The sequence below is a fragment of the Pinus tabuliformis genome, chromosome X (assembly GCF_031772625.1).
Source record: "Pinus tabuliformis cultivar Carrire ecotype Pingquan chromosome X, CPIR1, whole genome shotgun sequence".
Taxonomy (NCBI): domain Eukaryota; kingdom Viridiplantae; phylum Streptophyta; class Pinopsida; order Pinales; family Pinaceae; genus Pinus; species Pinus tabuliformis.
The window spans coordinates 439,977,300-440,003,269 of NC_142308.1; the positions used below are offsets into that span (position 1 = coordinate 439,977,300).

A 25,970-nucleotide genomic window follows, 5' to 3' on the forward strand; every position below is an offset into this window, starting at 1 on the left:
ACAAGTTTCAGGTGGGCGACAAAGTCTGGTTGCATTTGCAAAAGGAACGCCTTACTGGAGCCTATCGGAAATTGAGACCACTTCGATATGGTCCTTACACCATTACTAAGGCTATGGGAGACAATGCATTTGAGCTCAGCATTCCCCCATTCCTTGGCCTGCACCCAGTGTTCAATGTGGACCGCCTTCGGCCATACTTTCCACCATTGCTAGACACATCCGACATTGCAGAACAGCTCAAACCCACAGAATTAAATCCAGATTGCATGGAACAAGCTGCAACTGATCGGATCATGGACACACAGATCAAGAACACTCGCCAACAGCATATCCAACTGTATCGAGTTGTCAAAGCAGGCCAACTCCTTCAGCAGGGCAAGTGGCTCACCAGGGAACAAGTTCAGCAGAGGTTTCCTCATCTCATGGAGGAGCTCAACGCAATGGGGACCATTGCTTCCTAAGGGGGGAGGAATGATCCAGGTGGATATTGGTGGCCACCTGCCAGGTCCACCTGGACCCCCACCATTGTCTTTCTCAGCATTTTCAGTTTCCTTAATTGTAGCACAGTTTACTATTTTTAGCAGTTTTTCGGGTCCTGAACTTCCGGAGCCGTTTTGAGGCCCTAAACGACGTTTTTTTGGAATTCTGGGGCGACCGAATGTTATGTTGCCTCCCAAAGTGGTAGTACTCGGATAGATCTTTCTAACGAGCTATCGTACGCGTCAAACGGAGATCGTATGCCAAAGTTACGACCCCGGGAAATTGATGTACCAATTTACCCAAACGGGGCCCACAATTTGGCGTTTCATCTTCTAGGGTTAGGTTTCGGTATGTGAAGGGTTTTCCATTGTTTCTCAACAATAAATAGGCCTTCGAGCCTCATTGTAATACAGTTCAGAGGCATGTAGCCATCACATCTCTTCTCAGAGATAAGCTACCATCGCCCTAGCTAGTTTATTGCCATTTCTGTTTGTAAGCATATGTCAGTATTTTCCATTAATGAAATGAAGTATTATTTCCGCTGCATCTTTGTGTATATGGTTATCTCTGTAATTTGTTGTGTTCCTGTTTAAATCTGGATCAGGTAGGCTAGAGTAGGATAGTGGAGGCTAGGGTAGGCTAGGTTAGGATAAGCTAGGGTAGAGTAAGCTAGGCTAGAGTAGTCTGATGTAGGATAGGGTATAGAAGACTAGGCTAGAGTAGTCTAAGCCAAAGTAGGCTAGGATAGGGTAGAGTAGGTTAGTATAGGATAGACTAGGTTAGGCTAGGTTAGAGTAGGCTCTCATGTAGATTAGGCTAGAATCTGCTAGGCAAGAGTACTATAAGCGAGTTTAGTCTAGGCTAAGGTAGGTTAGGTTAGGATATGATACCATAGAGTAGGCTAAGCTAGGTTAATCTACAGTAGGATATGATAGAGTAAGGTAGGCTAGGGTAGGATAAGCTATTGGGATTGATTAGGCTAGGTTAGGCTAGAGTTCGGAAATTTAGGCTAGGCGAGGCTAGGATCGTTTAGGGTAGATTAGGCTAGGTTGGGCTAGAGTAGGCTATGTTAGGGTAGGGTAGCATATGCTAGGCTAGCCTAGGCTAGACTAGGCTACGCTAGGCTTGTGCAGGCTAGAATATGTTTGAGTAGGCTAGGGTATGCTAGGCTAACCTAGGCTAGAGTAGGCTAGGCTAGCTTTAAGGAGCCTAAGCTATCCTAAAGTACGTTAGGATATTTTATGCTAAGCCAGGCTAGAGTAGAGTAGGTCAGCCAAATCTAGGCTAGAGTATGCTAGGCAGTCTACTTAAGACTAGACTAGGCTAGGGTAGGTTAGAGTATGCTAGGTTAAGCTAGGAAAGAGTAGGATAATCTACAACATAATAGGTTAGGCTAACCTAGAGCGGACTAAGATAGGCTAGGATGGAGCCGTCTAGGCTAGAGAAAGTTAGGCTAGTGTAAGTAGGCGTCACTAGGGTGGAATAGAATAGGCTAGGCTAGATTAGGTTAGGGTAGGCTAGTCTACAATAGACCATGCTAGGAAAGAGTAAGCTAGGTTAAGCAATAGTAAGCTATGCTTGGCTAGAGAAGGGTAGGCTAGAGCAGGGTAGGGTAGGTTGAGGTAGGCTAGTTTAGGCTAATATAGAGTAGACTAGGGTAGGCTAGAGTAGTCTAAGCCAAATTAGGCTAGACTAGGGCAGAGTAGGTTAGGTTTGGCTAGATTAGGTTAAATTAGACTAGAGTAGGCTAGCTTGTAGGTTAGGATAGAGTACGCTATGAAAGAGTATTCTAAGCTAGATTAGTATAGGGTAAGGTAGGCATTGACAGTTCAATACCTTCAAAAATTTAGGGGATCTCCTTGGTGATGAGCCCCAAAAATGGATAATTATATGGGCTCATTCAACCTCCTAATTCGACTTAATCCACCATTCTCATTAGTTTATTGCATGTTTTTTATTATATTTATGCTAATAGAGTGAATTGGGTTAGTCATTATGCCAACAAGTCTAATGGGTGCTTTGTGCAGATTTTTAGTCAATTTTGAGACAAAATCAAAGGTTTTAATGAGCACTTGACAACCAAATTCGTGGAAGAACAAGGGAGAGGATTTGTAGGAAGGTGTCCCCTTCATTTATGCGCCCTTGCCTCGAATTCTCCACCATCAGCTCGGAGTTCAAGGGCCACCAAGTCAATTATCACAAGGGCAGCCGAGCAAGTGCTAGTAAAAGTGTTGTTAACTACAAGTTTTGGCAGCCGAGTTCCTAAAGTTTAGGAGGGATGTTGGGGTCCTCAATTTGTATAAATAAGAGGGCTTAGGGCCTCATTTCAGTTAGTCACTTTGTAGGCAGAAGTTAGCTAGTTTGTAGTTCGATTTTAGTCATTTTTTAGGCAGTATCTCTGCATTTCAGCACATTTTCAAGTTTTCCTTGTGGACAGTTTTTGGAATGTAACTATTCTTTTGATCAATAAAGATGAATCCAGCTTTGAACTAGCTCTAAATCTCTCTTAGGAGGCTGTAGCTCTTGGGGTTGGGCCCATCTCAAGTGCCCAATACCTCCTTTTTTTACCTTTATGTGTTCTTGTTGCATTCTTAGAATAAAATATGCTATTTAGATTTAAATCTTGTTTTGTTGTTTAGGTTACTTTTGATGATTAAAAAGGATTTTCATGTTCAGATTGAGTTGATAGGTTAATAACAGGGAAGATCTTCAGAAAAAGGCCATCAAACACCTCTGATTTCACCTCTCCCTCAGTGGGATCAGGAGCTGGGATCAAGGTGACCTTGCTACCAACAAAAACACTGTCTTTTCTTCACCATGCAATCATTAGTGTTCGATTCTTATTTGTAGAAGTTGGTTACATGTTCAGATTCTTTATTGCTTCGTTGCATAGTTATTTCATCTGATTTCAGTACAAATAAACTTTTGTTCCATTTCTTTGCAGTTATCTAGGTCAGAATAGACTAACGTAACTAGGTCTTTGATTTTCCATTGTTTGTTTCGTTTGAAAAACAACTTGCAGAGCACCTGTTATCCTTCTTTATCTGCCCATTCTCCATCAATCCCACCTGCTTAATCATCTACTTAGAATCCTTGCCTTACATTTGCCATTTTCTCACTCTGCCCTAAATTCCCATATTGTTGTGCAACATTGCCCTACCTGCAGACTTCCTGTAGAAGCTCACGAATGAGGTTTCTTGATAGCCAAACTCTGTGAAACTATCTGGAAGGGTGTTAGGGACCCCTTAGGCCCTCTCTGAACCTTCCCGACCTCCTCCAAGCATTTCCTCTCGCCAATCCACCTCTGCACAATGAAAAACAATCAAATCGCATGCATGATAATTCTGGCAACTTATTCAAAAATACAAAAAGATGTTTTTTTAGATGTTACTATAGAAGTATCTTAGGCACATGCATTTTACCTTCCTAGAAGTCAATGGCATCTCTTTTAGTAGCTTGCATCCTCTTTCTTGCATTAGTAGGGCTAGCTGGTAAAATTAGGGTTTGCTGGGGTTTGCCTTTTCTTTCAGCTTTTCAGTTTCTTTCTGCAAGCAGATTAGCTTCCTTCGAGTTAGCTTCCATCCATCGGTTAAAAATCTTCTTCTCAGAGCTCATAGAAGTTGGCTTGAGCCCTTAGCGGACTTGTGCCAGCTGACCAAATGACAGCTGCGGCAAGAGCTAGTACTTGTGCATACAACACCGTCGCTTCCAAGTTTGTTACGAACTACCGGGTTGATAAAATTACAGAAGGGAGTTCCAGGAGTTGCAACATTATTGCTGCAATACTGGGACCCACCATCTTTTTGGCGCCGTTGCCGGGGAAGCGTCAGAGTATTTGTGATTGTTGTTTTTCTTCTATTTTCTACTACAACCTTCTGCTAAGTAGTTTATTTCATTTCGATTATGCAATTTCATTTATGCAAAAGTAGATTAGCATTTCCCGCTTTCATAGATTAGCATTTCAATTCCGCAATTTCATTTCTGCAAGCGTAGATTAGTATTTCAATTCCGCAAGCATAACCTAGCATTTCTTTCCTGCAATTTCATTTGAGCAAAATAGATTAGTCCTTTCTTGCTTTCACTTCAATTCCACATTTTCATTTCAGCAAGATAGTTAGTTGCAGTTCAATCTATTTTAGTTTTGTAGGTACAAGCAGAAAAAAGAGCAAAAATCAACCAAAAAGATTTCCTTTCATGCCTTGTATAGGAGTGGAGATAATTTAGAAAAATGATTGCACAACACCCCCACTGCTTCACACAGCCAACCTTCTCTCTTCTTCGATGGCTGTGATTAAACAACCCTTAGGTGGACAAAAAGACATATTTTAGGAACCTCTAGGGGAGAAGAAGAAGAAAACATTCCTCTGGAGAAAATGGCTACAAGCAGAAATGTTGGGAGCAGTACCTTGTCCAAAAACGAATTTGAAAATCAGATGGAAGATTTCAAGAGTGATATGAGGCAGTTTCTTGCCATGCAATTGGATACCCTGCAGATCCAAAGGAAGCAAGAGGAAGCCGAGAGGGCTTTGGCCATCTTTTGTCCCAGGTGCACTAGAAAGCATCCTAGGAACGAATGTCCAATGCACTCCCTAGAAGTGTGTTTCGTCTGTGAAGAATACCATCCTACAAATCAGTGCCCTTCCTTGACTGGACTTAAAGCTACATATCAGAGAGCTAAAGGAGTCATTGAATCACTCTATCATATGAACCAAAGGAGGCCAAATGGACCCATACCTTACCAACAGGGAATGCAAGGGACATCCCAGACCTATTACAACCCCTATCAAGCCACTTCCATGCCTTCTTGGGGTCCCCCTACTCATCCTTCCCAGTCTACACGCCCTCCTTGGTTGTATCCTCCTCAATACCATGCTTCTCCAGTTGCTCATTCATTTCACTCTTATGCTCAGCCACAGCCTCAGTGGAATGCACCTCATCAGGGGTGGAGGCCCCAATACAACTCTCATCCCGCTCCTTTGCCTCCACCACCTGCACAACCACAACCCCATCCACATCCATCTCGAATATACGCCCCCACTCAACTACCCATACCACCATTTCCAAACCTGCACATTGGAATAGCTCAACCCAATTACAAAGCTGAGGCACAACATGTTCAAATGACTCCTCTTGAGCTCAATGATCTTCACCATAGCTCAGGAAGAGTATTGCAAAAAAGAGATTATCTTGAAGGCATTGAAGGACCACATCCAGCAAAAGAAGATTCAAAAGAAAAGATCAAAGAACCATGGGCTGCACTTGATGAAGAGAAGGCATAAAAATCGGAGATCGAGAGAGTTCCCTCATGGTTACCATCAAATCTTCCATGTATTCAAGAGAAAGATCAGCAAAAATAGGAAGATGAGAAAGTCATGGTAGAAGGTGACATGAAACATGATCCACATCAGCAAAAGGACCAAGGATATCAGAGCTATATTGAGATATGGTTTCAAATGGTTACTAAGTTGCAGCGGTACTCTCTCCCTCAGCTATGTTTGATCCCTTCAAAGTCAGATCATTTGGTCTCTGAAATCCGGATAGCTGTCAAAGCATGAATTTCAAGCCTCTGCATCATTTTTTCTCTAATCTCAATGTGCACATGGCTCCATTGGAAGTATTCTTACACTTGAAAATGATTTTGTTTTTCAAGTAGGGTAGGGTAGAAAAAAGAAAAGAAAAAAAGAGAAAAAATGAAAATAAGAAGAAAATAAAAATCTAAGGTGAAAACATCCTTTGAGGCACCTTAGGTTGGCTCATTGATTGAAAACCTCCATGAGGCGGTCAATGGGTTGGAAAGAAGAGAAATAAAAAGAGAATAAGATCCCTGGGTGAAAACCTCCCTTGGAGGCGACTAGGGCAGGCAATTAGGGTGAAAACCTCCATGAGGCGCCCTAGTTGTTTTTCAAAAAAAGAGAAAAAGAAAAAGAAAAATAAACCTAATTTCCATTGAATAATTGCAGGCTGTAGCAAGGAAATTGCAGGTCAGGAGGATCGCTCAAAACAAAGACAGAGGAAGTTCTGTGCCTTCTACAGGAATTTTTGTGTTTTCTACAGGAAGTTATGTGTCCTCTACAGGAAGCCTACAAACAAGCAAAAATCGATCTCGAAGAGGACCAGAAGGCTAGGAATATGTCCATGAGGCCTGCAAGCATCCATGTTTCCATCCCTCACCCTTCTCCATCATTTTCTCTATCTCATTGTGCTTCTCTCCTCAAAACTGTGTGTTCTACAGGAAGTTCTTGTAGAAATTACAGGATTTCTACAGGAAGCTAGAAATGGATTTCAAAAAGGTAGTTTGGGGAACATGATAGCTTCCTCAAGGGTTCAAAAGTCCTCCTGCAATCTTCAAACTCCTCCTCCATCATCTCCATGCCTGCATCACAGCCCAAGCTCATTTTTTTTTACCATGCAAAAACTTGCAGAATGCTTTGAAGAAAAAATACATAGAAAAAATACAAGTGCTTCTTTGACTGTAGGAATTCCCTATAACATGGTATCTTCTACAAACTATTGATGAGTTAGAACTTGCCCATTCTCTATAAGTTGGAGACCTCGAATTCTTCCCGTTACTCTTGCATGCTTGATGGACCGCCCCAGCCCTTCCATCATGAGGATGAAGAGAAAGGGAGAGAGTGGATCTCCCTGTGTTAGACCCCTGGAAGGGAGAAAAAGCTCAAAAGGAGAGCCATTCACTAAACTTGAAAAGCTATACGAAGTTACAAGGGCCATGACCCATCTGACCCAATTATGATCAAAACCAAATGTTGTGAGCACTTTTTTTATGTATATCCAATTCACTTTGTCATATGCTTTGGCTATATCCAATTGCATGATCATTCCCTCTCTCTTGTTGCCAGTTAATGAGTGAACCACCTCGTGAGCTTGAATTATGTTGTCCAGAATTTGTCTTCCTTCAACATACCTTGTTTGTTCCCAGGAGATAAGCGTGGGCAGCAGGGATTTGAGTCTATTGGCCACCACCTTGGAGATTATTTTGTAGACAACATTGCATAAGGCGATGGGCCTAAATTTCTCTAGTGTTTGAGCATTATCCTATTTTGGAATAAGGGCAATAAAGGAAGTATTGGGAGCTTTCAAAATGGTCTTGTTCCGCCTGGAGTCTTCTACTATCTCTACAATATCCTTTTTAACAATATTCTAGCAGGCTTTGAAGAAATCCACATTAAATCCATCCGGGCCTGGTGCCTTGCCATTTTGCATTTCCTTGAGGACCTCATTGATCTCCATTTCAGTTACAGGTCTGTTGAGGTTACCATTATCCTCTCTGGTTACCAATTTAGGTATGTGTTTAATTAAATTCTTAATGAAAGGTTCTCTTCCTGAAAAGTTTTCCTTGGCAATGTCCCGAAAATGCTTTACTAACACTGCTTCTATCTCCTCAAAATGCCAAAATGCTTTACTAAAAATGCCAAAAAAAATCTTCGTTTTTGCACAGCCTTTCCCATTCTTGGTGGTATTTCTATGCTTGATCATTTTTGTCTTTGTCAAAGTTATTTTTTATCAAAGCTTGATTGAGCTCTAGGATTTTGATTTCCATGATTTTTTTACTTGTGAAAATATTGCCAAATTCCTTCTGGTTCCATTCCTTTAGCTTCTGCTTGATGTGTTTTAATCTTTTATGTAGCAAGAACATAGGTGATCCCTGAATTTGCAGGTCTTCAACCCACCATTTTCCAATGTTGTCGATGAAATCCGGGTGTGAAAGCCACATATTTTCAAACCTAAACGGTTTGTTTCTTGGGGTGCCAATGCCCTTGATCTCCATTTGAATAGGCCAGTGATCTGAGCCTCCAAAAGGAAGAAATCAGCTATTATTTTCTTGTCTAGAAGCAGGAGCTCTTCAGAGATCATGAATTTGTCTAGCTTGGAAGCTACCTGGGAATCCCCTCCTCTTTTGTTGTTCCATGTGCACAGACCATTTTTTGTCTCAATGTCCACTAGCTTCATGTTTTCTGAAAAACAATGGAAAGCTAAGGAATCTTTGTTTAGTGCTCTTGTCCCTCCTTTTTTCTTCGAGAGAGATCTGATCATGTTGAAATCTCCTCTTATAACCCACGGTAACCCTGCGAATCTGCTCCGAAGGTCCACTAAGGAATCAATAAACTTGATTTTGACATCTTACCTTTGAGGGCCATAAACATTTGTTACAAGATATGTGTCCCTGTCTCCTACAAGCTGTATAACAACTGATAAATAATTTCTTGATGCCTCCGCATCAATAATACCTATTTTTTGGGGGTTCCAAAGGATGAGGATACCCCCTGCTGTATTTTCTGCTTTGACTTCTATAAACTCATATCTGCTAAGCCACCTACTATGGATTTGTCTTATCTTTTGAACGGAGCATTTTGTTTCTTGGACAAAAATTATATCCGGAGCTACCTGTTTCATTCTATTATTCAGCATTCTCTGTTTTCTTTTTCTTCCTAGACCTCTTACGTTCCAAGTTGTAAACTTCATAATTACAGATTGGTAAAGGAGTATCTGGTTAGATCTTTCATCTTACCTGAGTCTATCATGAGCTTTCCACATTCCATTAAAAGCTTGTTCTGCTTTTTTCTGCCCCTTTTTTTCCTCGGGTTTCTTGGAGCTAATTCTAGGGTTGATTTTACTGCTTTCCTTCCATGATTACCCGGTCTTTCAACGTTGTTATTTTCTACCAAGCTCTTTGCCTGTGTTTTCCATAAGAATAATTGCTTTATTCGATTTCATTCTTCTTGTGGTAGATATTTTACCCCACCAGTTGTTCCCTTACTCAAGAACCCTTCTAGATATAGGTTTTCTCTGTCCAGAATCTCTTGTAACTCATTGTCTTCCAGTTCCATCTCGCTCTGAGTCATTTCCTGATCCATGTCCATCTCTGATTCATTCATCATTATCCCTTTCTGTTTTTCCTTTACCTGTTCCTAATCCTGTTCTTCTTCCTTTTCCTGCTTATGATATCCCTCCTTCATTACTTGATTTTCACCTACTGTATCTTCCTCCTCTTCAAGAACATGGAACTGATTCAGCCTCCCTTTTTGGTCATCTCTTGGGTGATGATTTGGCCCTTTTTTTCCATTTTTTCCTTTGTGAGCTACCTTGTGAAATCCATCTATTTCTTTCGTTATGTTAGGTTTTCTTTTGTTCCCTACCTTACTGAGAGGGAAGTCTCTAAGAAGGTGTCCGTGTTTGTGACATTTTCGGCATCTAAATGGAATATGCTCTTAGTCAACAGTCTGCACCCATTCCTCATCATGAACCTCTAGTATGACCTCGTTCTGAAGTGCTCCAAATAAGTCCATCTCTACACAGATCCTGACAAAGGAGGTGTATTTACCCCTTCTTGTAGCTTCAGAAGTTTTGACATACCTCCCTAGTTTATTGCATATGGCTGCTAGTGATTCTATTTGCCAGTAATCCAGAGGTAGCGAATAGAGTCTTACCCAAACCGAGACTGGGGTAAAGGTTTCCCGCTCCGGCATGAAGTTCATCATCCATGGCCGCATGTAGAGCCCTGCTGCTGCATAGAAGTAGGGCCCACCTTCAAACACTCTGTCTTTGTCCTCAATGTTTGCAAACACCACAGTGAAAAAACCCTTGGATCCTAGATGAAGATCGATGCTTCCTTTAGGCTTACAGTGGTATCTGATCCATGTTTGTAAAGCCTTTTCGGTGGGCCATAGTCCCATGAATTTGCATATGATTGCATAAGTCTGGATGTGCTCCCTATGGGCCTGCAGCTGTGGATTATTTGTGCCTTCATTCTCCTTCTTCTTGTTACATTCTATATCCTCTTCCCTATTTTTTCCTCCTTCCATCTTGCTACCTCTGCCTGATTCTGGGGGAGTCTTGCCCTTGTTAACCACTACCTCTTTGAAGGAGGGAGTGGAGCTCCCTCCTCGACCACCGTCCATGGAGAAAAACGCGCGCAGAAACCCTCAACCCTGTTTTTCCGATCTTCCGCTCTTCCCGCTCCCCAGTCTCTCCATTCGCAACCAATAACATGTAAATTCATCTAATATTAATATAATCATTTATAATATGCTAAATATGTCTTAGGTTAATCTAGTCCTTCCTCTCTCTCTCTCTCTCTTCACCCTCCAACTCTATTACTATATCCCTCCCTCTCTCCTCTCTCCTTCTCTTGCCCATTCTCTTTATCTCTCCTTCTTTGTCTCTTTATCTCACCCAAAACATACACACTCTCTCTATTTCTCCCTTATCACTCCCTCTCTCTCCACTTCTCACTGTCTATGTATTTCTTCTATCCTCCCCCTCCCCCCCTCTAACTCGATCTCCCTATCCCTCCCTCCCTCCTCTCTCGCTCCTTCACTCCTTATCTCTCTCATGTCTACTCTCTCGTACTTACTCTCTCTCCCTTTGCTCCTATCTCCCTCTCTCTTCCCCATCATTCTCTCTCTCTCTATCTCTCTCTCTCTCTCTCTCTTCCCCCATCAATCGACTCCTCTCTCTAAAGTCCTGCATCTCGTTCTTCTTCTCTCTCCCTTTCTCTCCTACCTCCCTCTCTCTTCCCCCATCACTATCTCTCTCTCTTTCTCTCTCTATTCCCCCATCACTCTCTATCTCTCTCTCTATCCAATCCTTTCTCTTCCCCCATCACCCTCTTTCTCTCTCTCTAATTATGTTACTATAACCCTTCCTCTATCTCTCCTTTTTTGTCTCTTTATCTCATCCCTAAAAATACACTCTCTCTCCATCTCTCCCTTGTCATTCCCTCTCTCTCTACTTCTCACTCTCTATGTCGTTCTTCTTCCCTTCCTCTCTCCCCCTCCAACTCCATCTCTCTATCCCTTCATCTCTCCTCCTCTCTCTCCCTTTCTCTCCTACCCTCCTCTCTCTTCCCACCTCTCTCTGCCCTCCAATCGTCTCACTATTTCCCTCCCTTTCTCCTTTTCTCTCTCCCCCCTCCATCTTTGTGTCTCCCTCTCCCTCTCTTACCCTTCTCTACCTGTCTCACTCCTCTCCCTCTCTCTCGCTCTTCATTCCTCCTCTCCCCTCTCCTTTAGTTTATCTCCATCTCTCTCTTGTCACTCCCCCTATCTCTCCATTTCTATCACTCTATGTCTTTGTTCTTCCCTCCCATATATAGCTAGAGTTAATATATATCATGATATATTAATATATATTATAATATAATAAATTTAATATTGTATTAAACCAAATTTATTAAATATAATAATAATAATATTATAATATATTAATATGAATATTAGATTTAATCACAATAATATTATTATTAATCCTCTTATATTAATATCGCGGTTAATAATAGTTTTTTGCATGGTATTAATAATAATTTGACCCATAGCTTTTACCAAAATAAAACCTCATTTTTGAGTGTGAGTAAGTATAAAGAGGTTTATGGAGTAAATATAAAAAGGGTTTTATTTATTTACCATACCTCTGGTTTATTTATATTTATATTTAATTATCATTTCTCTTTTATTTACCATGGTATTTGGCCCATAGACTTGGTATATAATTATATTAATCTTATTTGATATATTTTTATTTATTTACCATGCCACTTTTATAAATATGGTATTTGGCCCATAGGCTTTACCTAAATGAAACCTCTTTTGTGAGTTTTGGTAAATATAAAGAGGTTTATGGAGTAAATATAAAAAGAGGTTTTATTTATTTACCATACCTCTAGTTTATTTATATTTATATTTATTTACCATACTTTTGGAGTAAATATAAAAACAAAAGTTATATTTATTTACCATACTCTTATTTATATATATTTTTTTATTTACCATACATTTTTTTGAATGTTTGTAAACCCTTTATATTTAAATTTATATTGTGTTTATACATAATAATAATTAAATTGATTTTTAAATAGGGCCGACATTATGTTAAAAATGTTAAATATTAAATGTTAAACATTACGTTTACATTTAAGTTTACATGTTTACTTTTTTTTTTATGTGAGATCTACCCCTATATGAGGGCCTCTCAGGGAATTAAATTATTCTACCATTCTCACGTACTTCACTTCCTACGACTACAGATGAATTTTTATGCTCTTCGTGACTATATTTCTTGTCTATTCTTATTATTCTAATTGTAGGTTGTTCTCCCACATTTCAAGCTAGTTACTCCAATGTAGGACTATATTTCTTGTCTATTCTTATTATTCTAATTGTAGGTTGTTCTCCCACATTTCAAGCTAGTTACTCCAATGTAGGGCCAGTATGGTCACCTCTCATTAGTGTTCTACAAGACTCTTCTTATACTATCACTTGCATGTGCTATGTAGTCTCTACCGACTTGTACATAACACATTATTGATTTCCACATCTAGATACAGGTTCCCCTTGATATTATTGATCAAATTCAATTCACTTTCATGGTCAATATGCCCTGAATGGAGTGTATATAGTTTGAGTAGCGTGTCATCTTTTAATGCATTAAATTTATTTACACATTCAAAATTTCACTTTAAACAACAAGAAATTGCAATTTCACCCAAATTATTATTACTAAGATAGGTGCCTCCCCCATTTTATATTTATCACATTTTCCTTCATGTGTGCTCCTAGATTGGTCAAATAATGGACCACCAACTTATGTGTCCTTCAAACATGAAAACAGAGTGGTGCATACAAATTGTGTTGCCAAATCCATGAATACATGAATTAGTATTTTTGAATGCCATTTTAGGAGTATATCGGGAAAAGAGATATCAAATAATGATGGACACTCCTTAACAACTACTATGTGATGTTGTATTAAAAAAATTTACAACTTTGACATTTTTGGGATATTCAAAGTAATCCAAAGCGACACAAAAATTTTGCTTCAAATGTAGGAAGAATCATTTGAGATTCATGGAGTTGCATACATCTAATGTTTCAATAGGACAATTTGGTTTTGAAAGCTAGATTTACAATTACTATTGAAAGAACAACTTCATCAAGTCAAATTTACATTCTTGGTCAAAATTGTTTGACAAATGGAAAACTAAAAATCTTGAATTTATTAGAATGTTTATCCATGGTTTTATATGATTTATCATTATTTTTGTTGCACTTTCAATACCATGATACACCACCATTGAGATTTCAAGATTATTAATGATAATGGTTCCCAACCATTGCATAACATTTATGGAAGACTTCATTGGAGTTAAATTAGATGCTTCATACATTTATGGAAGACTTCCTTGGAGTTAAATTAGATGCTTCATACATTTGCTAACTTTTATTTATTTTTTCTTAATTGTAAGTATCAAAATAAATTTAAAACTTCCAATTATATGATATTTAATTATGAATATATTTTAAGTAGTATCTAATATATTTGCATATTTCATTCATAAAATTTATTAATTCCAAATTTAATAAACACCTTTAATTATTTGGAAAATTGTAACACCCCTTGTGAAAAGTAAATGATGGTAACTAGTGAAGTAATTATGATACAAAGACTTTATTTAAAAATGTGTAATTTTGTTGTTAATGTTTTGATTAATAAAAAGACATTTGTGTTGATATCATGTGGAATTGAGTTATGATTAATCCTAGTTAGTAACTGGGAAGTCAGTTACCCTAACTACCTGGAGGTAGTTGAAACCCTAAGGAAAAGGGGAAAGATGCCAAGTCTGATGAGGATCAGATGGCGGAAAGAAGTGAGAGCTATGCTGGTAAGGATCAGATAGCAGAAATGGAAAAACAAATATTTTCCTGTGCACGCTACGTCTGGTGAGGACCAGATAGCGTTGACTGGCAAAGTCCAGTGACATTGCGGTCGAGTAGGACCTGCAAGTGCTTGGGGGTGGAAGCAGAGAAGACTTCCTACGGACGGGAGGATTGACAAGCATTATAAGAGGTTTGGCACAGAAGCAGGTAAGGCTTCATGCTTATGTAACTATGAAAAGTTGAACTGTTTACTGTTAATTCTGTACAGAAGAGCAGTGTAAATATGCTGAACGATAACTGTATTTATTATGGAATATTGTCAGAAAATAATTAGATGTTTTATGTACATTACGGGTATCAACTCTAGCCTTAGAGAGTAGGCTCGGATTACTGAGTAAGTAAGATAGGTAGAGTCTACGATTACAGCATTCTCTTGAAAACCCTTATCAGTATTCCTTTAAAGATTGTATTTACTGTGTAAAATATCTCTGGAACAGTACTCAGTATCGACGAACATGAATGAGGTAAAATAACACGATATTCCAAGAAACTGGAACCGTCAACACATACAGATATGAGTATGTATGGCACTATAATTAAATCCCTGTGTATATGAAACAGAATGGAGAAAAATGCGAGTAAACCTACTCAAGAAAGGAGTAGCGTCACATGCAGTTAGAGATACTTTAACTAAAGACAAAAACAGTGAAGCATACAAGTCATGGTAACCTTTAACAGGGTAAAACCCTGGAATATAGTCCTACAAATTGTAGTCGGCCGAAAGACTCAGGTATTCTGTAAGAAATTACAAGGAAATAAACCCCGAGGATTCATGTATGTCCAGCATCATTACAAGAGAGGCCGTGGCCGAATATGAGACAGAGATAACAAACTGACGGTATAACAAAGCTAATACAGAAATTACATTATTTCTTGGAGACAGAATAATCATCTGAAACATTACATTATTATGTTCACTGAAATATCTGAAAGGAAACGCATCTAGAAATGATAACATAATCATACATTGCCAATGCTTATTCTTGCTGTTTACAAACATTAAATATATCAATGAAAGGAAAGAATGAAAGTTGAGGCCGGTCATGGAAAATCATGAATGACATGTAACCCTTGAGCCGGTGAACAGTAGATACCCGTGGCGATGAGACCCCTCATGCCGAGCCATGGCTCACGCTTGACTGGCTGAGGCATCGAGCCGGGTATCATAAAACTCATATCATTTAACAAGCAAAGAAAATAAATCGTAGCAAGGGAACCCGTATAAAATACGCAGATGCGTTCAACTTGAAATGCCCATCGAATTAAATATGTGGAAGAGCGAAAGCTCTCGGTAGTACAAAATATAGTATAGCTCAAGAAAGACTGAAATCATTTATCACAGTACATTTATACAAAGTGAAACCATCGAGTCAAACCCTTACGGGTTAAGAGCCATATAATTTCAAAAGATCAGAGCTGTGTTCTGTAGAACCAGCAAATACCTCATTAAAGATAAAGGAACAGTCTATAGGGTAATGAAATAAATTCTGTAGCTAGCAAGACTCAGGCAGAGTTGAGCAAACCCGCCGTCCCTGTCAAGGGAATAATCTCTTAGCACAGATCCGAGGTGCAAAGGAATAAACGGCAACCAGAGCTAAGCCTCAAGGTTCTTACCCGTAGTTGTCGTTTAGATGCAGGGGTAGCCTCGATTCCGTGAGGAGTATCCCCGCCTGTCCAGGCGAAGGGGTAGATCCCACCTGTGCAAACAAATATACAAACCTTGTTAACATATGCAGAGAAGCATAGAGTAGTATGGAACTGAAATTGAAGTACAGCTGTAGAAATCTCAGAGAACTGTAACATGGGTCCGAAAGGAAAATCATCAATACCTGAGCATACGAATAGAGAATATGCATATTAGAACTATTACTTTCACGTCGGAGGGAGGCCGAAGACCTGTGAAACCATAGAAGAACATTAAGGAGTCGCGCTCTGGCCATACACTGAATATTGTGAAAATGAAGTTTAACAAACGCCGAAGACGGAGGACTCTATATATATCAGAGCCTGTGTTTACCGTTTCGTGGCGCCATGGTAGCCATTGATCTGGAAGAGGACGTCTCCACCGTCAAATAGCCGGTGACTCTCCAAGTGGCTTTGGAGCTGAGCGGTCTAGCCAGGCAAACATGCTGTAAAGTACCGTGTGTCACATGGGCTGGTGACATCCGACCGTTAATCAGAACAAATGGACGAAGATGCATCAACCACGCCAGAATCCGGACAGCGAACTGCAAGTTCGAGGTATCTCGGGAGTGGAGACTTTAAGCGAGTAATGAATGACAGAGTGAGCTGACCCTTGTACTTAGAGCGTGACGTGGATAACAATCAGTGGGTTTCATTAACCTGTAGTATGCCGTGTGTGTAACTTATAAACATGAATATATTCAATACCATTATCTCTGTGGGTTGCACAACCAGATGAGGATTTGTGTGGATATGTGGTACAGGCAACAGTATATGCATTGTGTAGGTGTTTAGTATATTATTTAAAAGATGCATGATCATATGTATTATTGCGTGAGATATTTTGTGATCATATGTATTATTGCGTAAGATATTCTGTGATGTAGGTAAAAGTAAAAGGACATGGTTAATAGGTGTTTAACAACAAATAAAAAAATAATGTCTTTATGACATGTTGGAGTGTGACAAATTGGTATCAGAGCTCAAGGTTCACAACTCTGTGACCTTTGGGAATTTTTTTAGAAATATAATCAGGTTATGGTAAACTAAAATTGTATAATGAGTTGTGCAGAAGCAAAAGCAAAATGAGGAGAGCAAGCAGTGCTCCTTATGGGAATCCGGAACCTCCGGATAATGTGGAACAACCTCAAGGAAATTCTGAGTTTTGGGTGCAGCTGGGAGCAGCAGGACGCACCACCGATTCAACGCTACTGAGAACATTGCAGGAACTAAAAGAGGAAATGGCTCAGCTGCGTGAAGACAACGCCAGATTGAACGTGGAACAGGAGAGGATCCTGAAAAGCTTATCTGACAAACAACATCCGCAACAATCACATCCGAGGCCGGAACAAGCACCCATAACAAATGAACAAAGTTATCATACTGAACAGGAGGAAGCAGAAGACAGAGGAGAAAAGTCTGTTAACGCCTCTGAATACCAGACCCCAAAAAGACCCCGGAAGGAATTACACGGGGAATTCCGGAAGATTAAACCGCCTCATTTTGACGGAGAGTCTGAGGAAGCTGCAGAAGCCTGGCTGATTAACATGAATAAGTACTTCCAAGTGTACGAATACGATCATCATCTTAAGGCAAGATTGGCTATATTCCAGTTGCAATCCAAAGCCACGCTGTGGTGGGAAGAAGTCAAAATGGTGCGGGGAATAAGTGAACAGGATGTGACATGGGAAAGGTTTCAGGGGTATTTTAAAGAAAAGTACCTGACAGAGCGATTTTATGATGAAAAGGCGCGAGAATTTCACGATTTACGACTGGGGCAGAAAACTATTGATGAGTTTGTAACCAAGTTTACCTCCCTGCTCCGCTATGTGCCCTATATTCGTGAAGAAAAGGCTAAAGTGCAAAGATTTGTTAGTAGTCTACCCTTTACAATGCGGGAAAGGATAGAATTCGACAATCCAAAAACTATGGATGAAGCTATTCGAAAGGCAAGACTGTGTTATCAGCAAAATAAATCCAAAGGAGAAAATCCCGGAAGGCGTTGGACAGACAAACGAAGCAGCAGAATACCTACGGGCAGTAAAGGAGCACGCAGTAATTTTCAGAAAGGATTTTCAAAAAGTGCCAGTGCTAAAAATCCAACCAGAACTCAAAGCAGACTCAAACCTCCTGCAGATTCTAAATTCAGTGAGCAGCAAGTTAGATTGGATCCTGAAGGTGCTGCCCGACCACCTGTTCAGTGTTGGGGCTGTGGAGGACCCCATTATATCAGAAACTGCCCTCATCGAAAGGACAGCGATCAGCTATCTCAAATTTACGAAGCTTCCACAGTAGGAGATGTGGCCCGATCCATGCCCAGAATAAATGCAGCACTGGAAGATCGGCAAGCTGACTACCAGCCAACTATGATTGAGTTTGAAGGTAAGATCTTTGACCGAGCTGTTTCTGTTTTAGTAGACCCAGGAGCTACTTTAAGCTATATAAGTCCTAAAGTGGTAGAGAGCTGTGGTTTGCAAACCACTAAATTTAAAAGTCCTTGGCTAGTACAGCTGGCCACCGGTACCAAAAGAAGAGTTTTAACCAAAGTCAGCAATTGTCCATTAAAGTTAGCTGGCCAAATCATAACAACTGAGTTAAATGTACTCCCTCTTGGTTCCTATGACGTGCTGATAGGAATGGACTGGTTGGAAAGACGATGGTCTATCATTAATTGCAAAACAAAAACCGTTTCGTATAGAGATGAGCTGGGTATGGGAAAGGAAATCCAAGGCATTCAGAAACCAGTTCAGATTCGTCCTATTACAGCCTCTCAGCTGGTTAAATGTATCCGGAGCAAGTGCCAGATTTATGCAGTGCAAGTGGGGTTTGCAGATTCAATGGATAAGGCTGCAACTGTTAAGGATATACCTGTAGTGCAAGAATTTGCAGATGTATTTCCTGAGGAGATTCCGGGGCTGCCACCCAGAAGGGATTTGGATTTCACTATTGAGCTGATACCCGGAGCAGCCCCAATATCCCGAGCACCCTATCGGATGAGTGTGCCAGAGTTGACTGAGTTGAAAATGCAGCTGCAAGAGCTGCTAGAGAAGAAGTACATCCGTCCCAGTGTCTCTCCTTGGGGAGCACCTGTGCTGTTTGTGAGGAAGAAGGATGGGACTCTGCGAATGTGCATAGACTATAGACAGCTGAATAAACTAACAGTCAAAAACAAATATCCCTTACCCCGCATTGATGAGCTGTTTGATCAAGTGAATGGGGCGACCATTTTCTCAAAAATCGATTTGAGGTCGGGATACCACCAAATCAGGATAAAGGACGAGGACATAGCCAAAACTGCTTTTCGTACTCGTTACGGACATTACGAGTTTGTGGTACTACCTTTTGGGTTGACTAATGCGCCTGCAACATTTATGTGTTTAATGAACAGCGTATTCCATCAATACTTAGATAAATTCGTATTAATCTTTATTGATGACATACTTATTTATTCCCGGAATAGGAAAGAGCATGAGGAACATTTGAGGATAGTGTTACAGACATTACGGGAGCACCAGCTGTATGGAAAATTCAGCAAATGTGATTTCTATAAAGAGCAGATCCAGTATTTGGGTCACATTATTACAAAAGAAGGTATAGCGGTGGACCCCGAAAAGATTAAAACTATAATGGAGTGGCCTACACCCAAGGATGTAGCAGACATTCGATCTTTTATGGGATTGGCTGGGTACTACCGGCGGTTCATAGAGGGTTTTTCGAGAGTTGCCTACCCTATTACCTCCTTGCAAAAGAAGGGAAAAGCATTTAGGTGGACAGCAGACTGTCAACGGAGCTTTGAACAGCTCAAGCATCTACTTACTACAGCTCCTGTATTGTGTGTGGCGGATCCCGAAAAGGAATATGTCGTTTGTACAGATGCCAGCAAAGAGGGCGTGGGTGGAGTACTAATGCAGGAAGGCAAGGTGATTGCGTATGAATCCAGAAAATTGAAAGAACATGAGCAGAAATATTCTGCCTATGATCTGGAATTAACAGCTGTGATCCATGCCTTGAAGATGTGGCGTCATTACTTAATAGGGAGGAAATTCTTGCTGATGACAGATCACCACAGTTTGACTAATTACTTTAGTCAACCCACCTTAAACGCAAGACAGGCAAGATGGGTGGACTTTCTAGGAAATTTCGATTTCGAAATTAAGCACCTAAAGGGTAAAGAGAACAGAGTTGCTGATGCACTTAGTCGAAAAGTGCATTGCATTTATGAGATTGGCATTAGCCAAGGATGGTCCACTCTTAACCAAGAAATTGAGGAGGCTGCGACACAAGATCAGATCTATATGCAAAAGAGACACTTGGTGCAAAATTCAGATGCCCATTCAGTACAACAAGGTTATACCTTGAACGCAGCCGGTATGTTATGCTATCAGAAGAAAATTTACATACCCAATCAGAGCGTTATTAAGGAAAAGATTCTGGATGAAAATCATAGAAGCCCCTATGCAGGGCATCCTGGGTACCAGAAATTAATCACCTCACTAAGAAAGGAGTATTACTGGCCAGGCATGAAGAAAGATGTGATAGAATATCTGGCGCGCTGTTTGGAATGTCAGCAAGTGAAAGCTGAGCATCAGCATCCTGCGGGACTGCTACAACCAATACCCATACCAGAATGGAAATGGGAGACCATAACCATGGACTTTATCACCGGATTGCCGAAAACAAAAAAGAGTAATGATTCAATAATGGTAGTGGTGGACAAACTCAGCAAGTCAGCCCACTTTATACCAGTTCAATCAACTTATCGCGCAGCTCAAATCGCAAACATTTTCATGCAAAATATATTTAAACTTCATGGGTTGCCGAAGGTAATAATATCCGACCGGGATGTTAAGTTTACCTCAGCTTTCTGGAGAACCTTATTTGAAGGTTTAGGAACTCAATTGAGTTTTAGCACCGCATACCATCCGCAAACCGACGGACAGACGGAGCGGGTAAATCAAGTACTGGAGGACATGTTGAGGTCTTATGTGATGCAACAACCTGCACGGTGGGAGGAATATCTACACTTAGTAGAATTCGCCTATAATAACGGCTACCACTCATCTTTGAAGATGAGCCCATTCGAAGTATTGTATGGCCGGAAGTGCCGTACACCCTCCAGTTGGGGTGGACCGGAGGACAAACTCCTGCTAGGACCTGAAATGCTGGAAGAAATGGAGGTCATGGTAAAAAGGGTCCGAGCTAATCTAAAGATGGCACAGGATAGGCAGAAAAACTTTGCAGACCGGAAGAGAACATTTAAAGAATATCAAGTTGGTGAGCATGTATACATCAGAATTCGAGCTAGAAAGAGTACTCTTCAATGGAGTGCATGTGCCAAATTGGCACCACGCTTTTGTGGACCATTCCAAATTCTGGCGCGAGTAGGGCCAGTAGCTTATCAGCTCGCCCTACCCAGCCATATACGGGTTCACAATGTCTTCCATGTATCTGTTTTAAAGAAATATGTGTACGACCCTAAGCATATTATAAGTTGGCAGGACATTCAGGTAAAGAAAGTCTGTCATCAAATGTAAACTGAAATGAAAGACTAAGGAAAACAACTGATTTAATTGTTATTTGTTTCAGGTGGAACCGGAAGGAGAGTTCCTGGTCGAACCAGTGAACATATTAGATCAGAGAAGGGTAGAGCTGCGGAGAAAGGTCATCAGCCAGGTTAAAGTGCAGTGGCAGCACTTTGGGCCTGAAGAGGCCACCTGGGAAGATGAACAATTAATGAGGGATACTTATCCCAGACTGTTTTTAAATGAGCAGCAACATCGGGACGATGTCGACTTTCAGGAGGGGGAGATGTAACACCCCTTGTGAAAAGTAAATGCTGGTAACTAGTGAAGTAATTATGATACAAAGACTTTATTTAAAAATGTGTAATTTTGTTGTTAATGTTTTGATTAATAAAAAGACATTTGTGTTGACATCATGTGGAATTGAGTTATGATTAATCCTAGTTAGTAACTGGGAAGTCAGTTACCCTAACTACCTGGAGGTAGTTGAAACCCTAAGGAAAAGGGGAAAGATGCCAAGTCTGATGGGGATCAGATGGCGGAAAGAAGTGAGAGCTATGCTGGTAAGGATCAGATAGCAGAAATGGAAAAACAAATATTTTCCTGTGCACGCTACGTCTGGTGAGGACCAGATAGCGTTGACTGGCAAAGTCCAGTGACATTGCGGTCGAGTAGGACCTGCAAGTGCTTGGGGGTGGAAGCAGAGAAGACTTCCTACGGACGGGAGGATTGACAAGCATTATAAGAGGTTTGGCACAGAAGCAGGTAAGGCTTCATGCTTATGTAACTATGAAAAGTTGAACTGTTTACTGTTAATTCTGTACAGAAGAGCAGTGTAAATATGCTGAACGATAACTGTATTTATTATGGAATATTGTCAGAAAATAATTAGATGTTTTATGTACATTACGGGTATCAACTCTAGCCTTAGAGAGTAGGCTCGGATTACTGAGTAAGTAAGATAGGTAGAGTCTGCGATTACAGCATTCTCTTGAAACCCTTATCAGTATTCCTTTAAAGATTGTATTTACTGTGTAAAATATCTCTGGAACAGTACTCAGTATCGACGAACATGAATGAGGTAAAATAACACGATATTCCAAGAAACTGGAACCGTCAACACATACAGATATGAGTATGTATGGCACTATAATTAAATCCCTGTGTATATGAAACAGAATGGAGGAAAATGCGAGTAAACCTACTCAAGAAAGGAGTAGCGTCACATGCAGTTAGAGATACTTTAACTAAATACAAAAACAGTGAAGCATACAAGTCATGGTAACCTTTAACAGGGTAAAACCCTGGAATATAGTCCTACAAATTGTAGTCGGCCGAAAGACTCAGGTATTCTGTAAGAAATTACAAGGAAATAAACCCCGAGGATTCATGTATGTCCAGCATCATTACAAGAGAGGCCGTGGCCGAATATGAGACAGAGATAACAAACTGACGGTATAACAAAGCTAATACAGAAATTACATTATTTCTTGGAGACAGAATAATCATCTGAAACATTACATTATTATGTTCACTGAAATATCTGAAAGGAAACGCATCTAGAAATGATAACATAATCATACATTGCCAATGCTTATTCTTGCTGTTTACAAACATTAAATATATCGATGAAAGGAAAGAATGAAAGCTGAGGCCGGTCATGGAAAATCATGAATGACATGTAACCCTTGAGCCGGTGAACAGTAGATACCCGCGGCGATGAGACCCCTCATGCCGAGCCATGGCTCACGCTTGACTGGCTGAGGCATCGAGCCGGGTATCATAAAATTCATATCATTTAACAAGCAAAGAAAATAAATCGTAGCAAGGGAACCCGTATAAAATACGCAGATGCGTTCAACTTGAAATACCCATCGAATTAAATATGTGGAAGAGCGAAAGCTCTCGGTAGTACAAAATATAGTATAGCTCAAGAAAGACTGAAATCATTTATCACAGTACATTTATACAAAGTGAAACCATCGAGTCAAACCCTTACGGGTTAAGAGCCATATAATTTCAAAAGATCAGAGCTGCGTTCTGTAGAACCAGCAAATACCTCATTAAAGATAAAGGAACAGTCTATAGGGTAATGAAATAAATTCTATAGCTAGCAAGCCTCAGGCAGAGTTGAGCAAACCCGCCGTCCCTGTCAAGGGAATAATCTCTTAGCACAGATCCGAGGTGCAAAGGAATAAACGACAACCAGAGCTAAGCCTCAAGGTTCTTACCCGTAGTTGTCGTTTAGATGCAGGGGTAGCCTCGATTTCGTGAGGAGTATCCCCGCCTGTCCAGGCGAAGGGGTAGATCCCACCTGTGCAAACAAATATACAAACCTTGTTAACATATGCAGAGAAGCATAGAGTAGTATGGAACTGAAATTGAAGTACAGCTGTAGAAATCTCAGAGAACTGTAACATGGGTCCGAAAGGAAAATCATCAATACCTGAGCATACGAATAGAGAATATGCATATTAGAACTATTACCTTCACGTCGGAGGGAGGCCGAAGACCTGTGAAACCATAGAAGAACATTAAGGAGTCGCGCTCTGGCCATACACTGAATATTGTGAAAATGAAGTTTAACAAACGCCGAAGACGGAGGACTCTATATATATCAGAGCCTGTGTTTACCGTTTCGTGGCGCCATGGTAGCCATTGATCTGGAAGAGGACGTCTCCACCGTCAGATAGCCGGTGACTCTCCAAGTGGCTTTGGAGCTGAGCGGTCTAGCCAGGCAAACATGCTGTAAAGCACCGTGTGTCACGTGGGCTAGTGACATCCGACCGTTGAACAAAACAAATGGACGAAGATGCATCAACCACGCCAGAACCGGACAGCGAACTGCAAGTTCGAGGTATCTCGGGAGTGGAGACTTTAAAAGGGTAATGAATGACAGAGTGAGCTGACCCTTGTACTTAGAGCATGACGTGGATAGCAATCAGTGGGTTTCATTAACCTGTAGTATGCCGTGTGTGTAACTTATAAACATGAATATATTCAATACCATTATCTCTGTGGGTTGCGCAACCAGATGAGGATTTGTGTGGATATGTGGTACAGGCAACAGTATATGCATTGTGTAGGTGTTTAGTATATTATTTAAAAGATGCATGATCATATGTATTATTGCGTGAGATATTTTGTGATCATATGTATTATTGCGTAAGATATTCTGTGATGTAGGTAAAAGTAAAAGGACATGGTTAATAGGTGTTTAACAACAAATAATTTTTTTTTTCTTTATGACATGTTGGAGTGTGACAAAAATGAACATTAACAATAATAATCACATTTACCATAAGAATGAGAAATCCAAATAAAAGAGTTTTTGAAACCACAAAGAAATTTGGTAAATAAATGCCTTTATACCAAGCTACTTAATAATATTTATGGAAGTTTTTTGGAATTAAACTATCTCTATACATTTGCTACCTTTTATTCCTTTTAAAGAGTATGAAAATATATTTAATATTTCCATTTATATTATATTGAATTATAAATATATTTTGAATAATATTTGATATATTTTTATAGTTCATTCATAAAATTTATTAATTTAGTATTTAATAATTTTTTTTAATTATTTAAACAACAAGTAAAAAAATTTAAAAATATGTATTTTAAAAATAAATTGTGATTATATTTTCTAAAATGATTTAGAAAATAAAAAAATTATATATGTGTTTGAAAATAATAAGTTATATATATATATAATTAATTAATTAAAAAACATTTATTGTTAATTTTTTAAATATTATTCATAAATTTTCAAGTGAAATTAAACCATCAAAATTTCCCTCACATAATTAAAACTGAATTCTATATAAAATATGAATCCTAAAAATAATATAATTAAATATTATAATAATATAAAATATTTTAAATATAATTAAAATAACAAAATAAATAAATATGGATAAAAATAGAAAATAAAATAAATAAATATTACCATAAAATAAATAAATATTACCATAAATCCAATAAGCTTTTCCCACCTCTTTCTAATAAGCAAAAGCATGATCGTTGAATCCAATTGTGAGATATTCACAATTTGTGTGCAGCAAAAGTAAATTTCTTTGCGTGTTTCTGTTTTTCTGGTTAGAATTAATTTCATTTGGGATCAATATGAGGACCGTTCGGCCCTTTTCAAGCTGTTAACAACGTGGTGGTCCAAAAGCTATGACAATGGAACACAGAGACTATTTGTTAAATATGTGGTGGTCGTCTAGAAGCTATGGCAATGGAACACAGAGACTACCCCTGCATCCCCAGCTACTGCAAATTTAAATATGTGGTGGTCGTCTAAAAGCTATGGCAATGGAACACAGAGACTACCCCTGCATCCCCAGCTACTGCAAATTTCAAAAACTCTGATTAGGCATTTAAGGTGTGTTATTCAATCCCCATTACTTGTGGTCCAATTTGTATAATTTCTGTCTTTCTGTCTATATTCTTTTGTTGTTATTCATTAGTTGAATTTTGTTAAATTCATACTGGTATCCATGAGATCCCTTTACAATGATTCAATAAAATAAGCTTTCATCCCTCATTA

The 25,970-nt window shown here is 39.6% G+C and overlaps 1 protein-coding gene and 1 long non-coding RNA gene across 2 annotated transcripts; one reads left to right on the top strand and one right to left on the bottom strand.

Annotated features, from left to right (window-relative positions):
• Positions 1–16,395: 16,395 nt before the first annotated feature.
• On the top strand, positions 16,396–22,307 carry LOC149140463 (uncharacterized). The gene is made up of 7 exons (XM_089450989.1): positions 16,396–16,451; positions 16,966–18,275; positions 18,528–18,987; positions 19,354–19,813; positions 19,907–20,261; positions 20,412–21,175; positions 22,242–22,307. Exons 1-7 carry the CDS (start codon positions 16,396–16,398, stop codon positions 22,305–22,307), a joined length of 3,471 nt encoding a protein of 1,156 aa, XP_089307115.1.
• A 947-nt stretch (positions 22,308–23,254) lies between these two features.
• Positions 23,255–24,128, bottom strand: LOC149140464 (uncharacterized). The gene is made up of 3 exons (XR_016264832.1): positions 23,903–24,128; positions 23,647–23,729; positions 23,255–23,564 (listed from the first exon to the last, which is right to left on the bottom strand). It is a non-coding gene; the product is annotated as an uncharacterized LOC149140464 (long non-coding RNA).
• Between the last annotated feature and the right edge of the window lie 1,842 nt (positions 24,129–25,970).